Source organism: Eptatretus burgeri, chromosome 4, assembly GCF_056783735.1.
Source record: "Eptatretus burgeri isolate ZD-2024b chromosome 4, Ebu_testis_v1, whole genome shotgun sequence".
NCBI lineage: Eukaryota > Metazoa > Chordata > Myxini > Myxiniformes > Myxinidae > Eptatretus > Eptatretus burgeri.
The window spans coordinates 2,898,704-2,906,203 of record NC_140964.1 but is presented as its reverse complement, the minus strand read 5'-3'; the positions used below and the strand labels follow the sequence as shown (position 1 = coordinate 2,906,203).

The 7,500-nt window shown below is 40.2% G+C and overlaps 1 protein-coding gene across 2 annotated transcripts in view; it reads left to right on the top strand.

Moving 5' to 3' along the window:
• DNAJC1 (DnaJ heat shock protein family (Hsp40) member C1) overlaps positions 1 to 7,500 on the top strand; it is a 50,180-nt gene that overhangs the window by 18,013 nt on the left and 24,667 nt on the right. For both annotated transcript variants that reach the window (XM_085876683.1, XM_085876682.1), the window contains exons 7-10: positions 2,025 to 2,128; positions 2,479 to 2,572; positions 2,673 to 2,754; positions 5,262 to 5,440. In XM_085876683.1, the coding sequence (XP_085732809.1) occupies positions 2,025 to 2,128; positions 2,479 to 2,572; positions 2,673 to 2,754; positions 5,262 to 5,440 (459 nt within the window). The remainder of the gene's footprint in view (positions 1 to 2,024; positions 2,129 to 2,478; positions 2,573 to 2,672; positions 2,755 to 5,261; positions 5,441 to 7,500) is intronic.

The following is a 7,500-nucleotide window of genomic DNA, read 5'->3' as shown; positions in this document are numbered from 1 at the left end:
ATGGTCAACATCAGTTGAACGTCAAACAGAGCCGCCCATCCGGATTTTGGGCTTATTTTCCCCCCTCATCAAACAAACAAACAATATATTTATAAGTGTTCCAGCTCCTATTGCTCCCAATCATTTAAAATAATCACTTACATTGTACATCCACAAGCCCCAGATATTTCCTTCAATCAGTGTTCAGATGCACCCATTCCAGATAAACAAGCTTTGTGTATTTTCATGTCGTAAAGATATCCTTTGTCGAAGATTTGGTAACCCATGCTCTGTTGGTAATGATGCACAGCATCATCCTTCCAAATCCAATTGCAGACGTCCATTGAATAAATCACCAAGGCTGTCACGTTCACAGGAGGCACTCCCGCAAGGTTCAAAGTCCATCCAGTGGTATCTATCCGTCAGAGGCTTGTGTAGCACACGTCTGTACACTCAGGCCTTGCACCGGCCCACATGGTCAGGAGTTTGCAGTGCAGATTGCCATTCGGTGAGCTGAGAAAGTTCTCCAACTCTTCCGTTGTGCCGAGGCACACCCCTTTTTCTCAGGTACTTTTCCAGGTATCTGCGACTTATTTTCAAAGCTTTGTGAGCCATTCCAGGTGACGATCCTTATCTCACATGCACCATATACTTTATAGTGCCCAGAACACCGCCATTTCTAGGGGTTTCTGGGCATTAGCACTGAGCATTCTGGGGGTGGATTATGACATTTCAAAGTCTCATATTGGGAACATCAATACAAATGATTTCTTGCTCAGTGGGGACAAGCCTTGGCTTGCCTTTTGGACTGCAAATCAGCCTTTAAGTGATATTGTATCACCAGGGGCATTTTTAACAGCAAAACAAAATCGAAGGCAGACATAAATGCATTGATCAAACAAATATCCCAAGCCACCTTACCTAGCAGCTTCACCCTTTTTGAGGCATCATCAGTATGTCTTAGACCTGGGAGGCCAGGCAGGCCGATGGAGAGCTCCAATGCTTTGTCAAATTCCAAATGGAGGCAAAGTCTCTCCATAATTGATAAACTTGATGATAATGTCTCGTCCATGAAGGTAGAGCCTGGAGCGAATGACTCAACACAAACTAACCAAAATACAACTGCTAATGGCAAAAAGTAAGTCATGGTTGTTGCCAGGGTGATCTCTATGTCGGTAATGTTTTTCAATGCTATTAATTAAAAAAGCATGGTTGAATACATTGTTGCTTTTTTTTTGTCACCGATTCTGCTGTTGCCAGAATTCAGGCCCATTGAGGTTCCTCCTGCCATCAGTTAGTACTACATTTGCTTCCTCGGCCTTCACATGCTGCTTCGAGCAATAACGGACATTTACATCATATTCTTATTTTGGTCTGGGAAGATTTTTGGCAGTGCTGATTTTAATTTTTTTTTAACCCTCTAGAGCCCCAGGGGTCATCGGTTTTTGTTCACCCAGAACATGTCGTGGGCTCTAGAGGGTTAATGCAACATTGTAGTAGTGCCCCCATGCCAAGTTGCCTTGAGAGTGTTAAGAATTATCTTGTTAAGGTTCAACCCCAATGTGTACGCTGGAATCTCACGAAACCAGTCTCGGCAGCCACAGGCAGATTACTCTCTCCCTGAATGTCATCAATGAGCCTGCTGTATTGACTTGCCACACAATCATGACATGGTAGTTCAAAGACCGGCCTTGCTTCAAAAAGTTTGGAATCTAAAGCTTTAATACTGCTTCCATAAATCAAATTTGAGCCCACAACATCTGGGATGCCAGTCCCACATCCTCACTGCTTGGCCACTGCCTTCTAAGTGTGTTTCACAAAATTGTTACTTTGAAGTATCAGTAGTAATTTATATCAGAAAATTGATTATATAATTTTTAAAATGTACTTTTATTCTTAAATTTGCCAACCTTTCAGCACAACAAATGAGAGCATGGCCACCCACACCTTTCGGCTTGTGATGAAATGATTATGAACCTCCATGCACTTGACAGCTAAAACCCATCATCTGATCCTAACCCAATATTTTGACTTTGTTGTTTCAGCAAGAAATGTTCTTGAAGCGGAAGAAGGATCGTAGGAAAAAGAGCAGCAAATCATCTTCAGGGAAAGATGACGCAGAGCCCAGCCTGCCTGAGGACGCGCAGGGGTTTGTTCCGCAAACAAACCCGGGAACAGGGATCCACTGTCTGTGCTCGGCCCATGCATCATCTCTGTACCAGAGCATATACCACACAATGTTGCTTGCACCAACACCAAACAAACTTGCACATTTCTTTATATCCCCATCATTGATTACTTTTATTTATTATTTGTATGGTGCAATAATTTTGCCCTTTTGAATGAATTTTTGACCACTTCATTTTTCTCATTGCACACAACTAATCCATGAAGTCTTTATATTCATCCAGACCTGGGCCAACCAAATTGCCTCCAATACAAGGATGGAAAAGATGTAGCCAAGACCGCTGAACTCTTGCACGTGTGGTGCTTTTTCAGGTTACTGGTTCAACCCAAGCTGGTGGACCTTCTTCCCTTCCTCCTTGTTCGCACCATCCTGGCATTACCAAGTACGCTTCAACATATCATCCAGGTGTGTAAGCGTAACCCACAACCCACTGTAAAACGTAAAAATTGTCGAACTGGCTTCTTGTCACCTTGTGAGATATACTGTGATGTCGTCGTCCCTGCAGGGTATGCGAGACACGTTCAACAACTGGCAGGAGGAGAAGAGACTGAAACAAGCAGCGGAGGCTGAAGAACGTGCATTACTTGGTATATCCTTACCATGGGTGCCAGCATGAGATATAAACTTGGTATCTTGTGTTACAGTATCGAATTGGAGATGGGTTTGTCGTTGCCAGGTTTGAAAAGAAAAAAGCTAATGTGATTTAGTCGCTGTTTAGAGAATGTGGATCAGACATTACGTGGTGGAGGTCCACTTGGCAGGAATCTGAAAATAGTTGTGAATCTCAGGAAAGGATGGGGGATTTTATAACTTAAATGGAACTGGAAGAAAGTGAAGCAGGTTAAAATGCAAAGGTAACACCACCAAAGGAAGATGAAGAGTGAGTGCAAAGTGTTAACTAGACGGACAAAAGAGACCCACATCCTTATCACAAGGCAATGGTTTCTGTAACCTGCTCAAGGGCAACAGGTTTTTTTTTTCCTCCGCCACTGAAGGTGGATGGAGGTCATGTTTTCACCCGTTTGTGAGCACGAAGTCTCAAAAGGTTGTGGACGGATTCGGACGAAACGTGGAGGACAGGTTGGGTGTGTGACGAGGACAAATTGATTCGATTTTGGTGAAGATCTTGATCTGATAATTTTTAAGTGATTTTATTTTATCTTTTTTTCACCATTGAGTGATAGGGCCAAAAACTATATATAGCATGATATCTCAAAAAGTTATGTATGGATTCGGACGAAATTTGATGGATGAGTTGTTGGGTAGGTGATTATATTTATATATTTATATATATATATATATATTTTTTTTTTCGGTACATCTGATTGGTCCTACCCACTTTCACGGAAACTGCTTTTTGTCAACAGATATGTTCTCAAAAACTGTCATGGAGAAGAGGGAATAAAAACCCCTACCACTGATTGAAGCCTGATATAGTCCATGAGCCAGTAGGGTTGGTCGGTACCATTTGGGGGGAATAATTCTCATAGTGATTTTTGGCAAGGTATACAGCCCTAGAGTCAGAAAATATTTGATAGCATTATATCGGTGGTTTCTTTTTGTGTGTTATCACCCTGTTTATATGCCTACCCTTAAATAAGCTTTTCTGCAAAATGGCCAGTACAAGGTAAGACATCCTACTTCAACTCAACAACATTTTTTTTTTTAATCAGTCAAACATTAACATTGAAATTTGTCTCACCTTTTGCTCGGATCATTTGCTTCTCAACAGAAAGTGCTAAGCATACCGAGGTTGAAAGGCATGTCATTGGTGATACATATATCAGTGTCTATTTCCTTTGTGATAAATCATACCACTTTTAGAAAAGTATTTGTCTATCATTTACTGTGGAAAGTAAATAAAAGTTCTGGAACAATGTAATTACATTGGTGTTTAGCAAATTTATTTTAAAAAATCTAAATTTCTTTTTTTATGTTTTATATTAAAATCAGTATTGCAGACAATGTTACCCCACCCCCACCCCCCCCCCCAAATGAAAAAAAAATACCTAATTTGGACGGATTTATGTAGTTTGGTCAATGTCATGATATTTTCCCTGTTGTTATTGAAGGATACTTTCCAAGAATCAATCAAAGGTAAATGACAGCATGTTCATGAACAAGATTAATGGTTTTTTCCCTGTAATTTCTCAAAAAATACAGAATTTCAGGGATTTAGATACTCAATAATGCACATATGAAGGTATCAAACACCTATATTACACAATATAAACCAATAAGACAGTAGCAAAATGGTTAATCATGTGCAATCTGATGAGTCAAAGGTGAAAATTAAACAATCTTCTGTTGTAGGGCATAAAATTACAGAATATAAACACAAATGTGGTGTTCTACACTAACAAGGCCATTACCTAAGCTCAATGTGTTGCTGATAAACAGTCTTATGAACCAAAGACGGGTCCTTTATAGTTTCGAAGACATCTCTGATCATATGCACTGATTGTAATTTATATAAAATGTTCAAGATGAACTTAGAAATCATAATTATTATCCAGTTCTCTTATTTATAATGTACATCTAACTTAAAATATATTTTGGTATTTTAGTTTATGATTAAATTTTCTTCATATTCATGTATTCAAACATGGTATCCATTAATTAGGGTATGGGCAAAAAAACTTCTGCACCACTTTTTATGAAAACAAAATCATATGTTCTGCAATGTATCAGCACTGGACTATCAGTGACTGTAATTGCAAACACTAAATGGCTAGGCTAGTTTTAACAACCGTTTTGAAAAGCAAATAACATGAGCTACGTGCCGAACAATTTTGAAGAAGATATAGCTTATAATAAGAGAGAACCATTAGTTTTAAATAGAATATCTTCTTCTGTCTTGCGTCAGTTTCAGAATAGTTTTTATTTTGGGATGGGGTTACTAAACGGCTAATAACACACAAAAGGCTACCACCAATGCAATGCCATCACATAGTTTCTGACTGACTATAGAGCTGTATACCCTGCCAAAAATTACGATGAGCATTATTCCCCTCGGATGGTACCGGTGGCCAAAAATTACCGGGTCTGGCTCATGGCCTAATAGTGGCACTTTGTTGATTGTGTTTCCGAGCAGAAAAACCACGGCTCCCAAAACCACGGCGCGTTCGCACAATGGTGGTGCCTTCAGAAACCAATGGAGTTGAGCTGTTCGTGAACCAGTCTTGCAAACAACCGAGCACAGGAAACGCACTGGATGATATAGAGAGCCAGTTGGATGAGTGGCTGCAAGAAAACCCGAAAGGGAAAAGTGTGGTGAGTCTCCCTTTAACCCAGTAATAGGTTGAGGTTGAAGATGTGGAGAAGAATACTGCATCGTCATCAAAGGTGACCATAGAGTTGAATGATAGCAGCTTGGTGTCGAATTTATCTGACTTGTATTATTCAGATCATTGTCATATATGTATGTATATATATATATATATATATATATATATATATATATATATATATATATATATATATATATATATATATATATCTCTTCTTCTATATTATATATTACTAAAACTCTCATCTTGTATGTATGTTCCCAAAATACAGCCAAAACGGTACACGATAGCACAAAATTTTTTTGGCCCACCTTACCATTCTCCTGCAGTGTGCAGTATCAAGTTTCGTTCAAATTGGGCAACAAAAAAATTATTAAAAAAATCAATTCCCGATTCAGTCAAGTACTCTTCGGGAGAATTTGATCAATGCAAACAACCTCAGCAGTGTAGTTCGCTGGAGCTATCTTTTTTTTTTCTTCTTGAAATGATTTATTTAAAAATCTCAAACATTTCGTATAGACAAAACGATTTATTTTTAAGCATCAAATAAACCGCCAATTTGATCTAATACTTCCGTGTTCATTCATAAATAAAATTGTGTTTAGATGATTATGCACAATCATTTGTTTGACTTTCTTTTCTCTGTTGTTTTTTTTCACATTGACGTGCAATATAAAGTTTTGTTCAAATCAGGCAACAAAAAAAATTATAAAAAAAATCAATTCCTGATTCAGTCAAGTCTGCTTTGGGAGAATTATATCGATGCCTCTTCTGGATCTGATTTTGACAATTTCCCTGACAATATCGGCTGCTCTTCCTCTGCTCCAATCGGTTCTTCTGACCACGTCCTTGTCAAAGTGGACATCTCTCTGGCTATTATCAGAGAACCACCTCACCGCCGTCAAGTCTGGCATTTCACTCAAGCTGACTGGCAGGGTCTCCGAGCAGCCATCAAACTTGTAGACTGGTCTCCTATCGCTACTTTCTCCAACATCAACTCATCCTGGGAATTCTTTCAAAGAAACTTGCTCTCCCTCATGCACAGATTTATCCCCTCTCGTCTTCAGTTGTCCTACCCTTCCTCCCGCCCTTGGTTCACTAAAGCTTGTGGTGAGGCAGTTGTCCTGAAACAACTTGCCTTTGCCTCATGGAAAGCAAACCCAACTGAGGGCAATCTCAGTTCCTTCCATAAAGCTCGGAACAAGTGTGTATCTACCCTCAGGAGAGTCAGAAAACAACATCTTTCTAATCTCAAGTCTGAACTCTCAAACCTCTCTCCCTCCTCAAAATCCTGGTGACATCTAATCAAATCTGTTTCTGTCGTATGTTCTCCTCCATCCCCTCCCTTACCTCAAATGGCCACACTGCTAATACCACTCGTGAAAAGGCTGAATGCCTAAACTCAGTGTTTGCATCGAAATCTTGTGTCCAAAGCACATCACTTTCTCAATCTACCTTATCCAGTCACACCCAACTGTCCCTGGATTCTGTGTCCTTTTCTCCGGACAAGGTGGAGAGCTTGCTGTCAAACTTCGACTCAGATTCTGCAACCGGTCCAGACGGCATCAGCCCACGTGTCCTCAAAACCTGCTCTTCTGCTCTTGGTCACCCTCTCTCTGTTCTATTCACCCTCACATTTGCTCAAGGTCATCTTCCATCTGCTTGGAAATCAGCAAACATCACTGCCCTGCACAGAAAAGGTGCAAAAACAGATCCCTGCAACTACAGACAAATCAGCCTTCTCCCAATCATCAGCAAGGTTATGGAATCAATCATCGCTTCAGACATTAAATCCTTCCTCTTCTCCAATGGCCTGATTTCCGATCATCAATTTGGTTTCAGACCAGGTCACTCTACACTGGATATGCTGCTTCTGCTCTCCCAACAATGGATTGAGATCCTCAATGCCAGACAGGAAATCCGAGCCGTATCCCTGGACATATCACGTGCTTTTGACATGGTCTGGCACCCTGCCCTGTTCAGCAAACTCTCTTCCTATGGTATCCAAGGCCATCTCCACTCATGGCTCGCAAGCTTCATCTC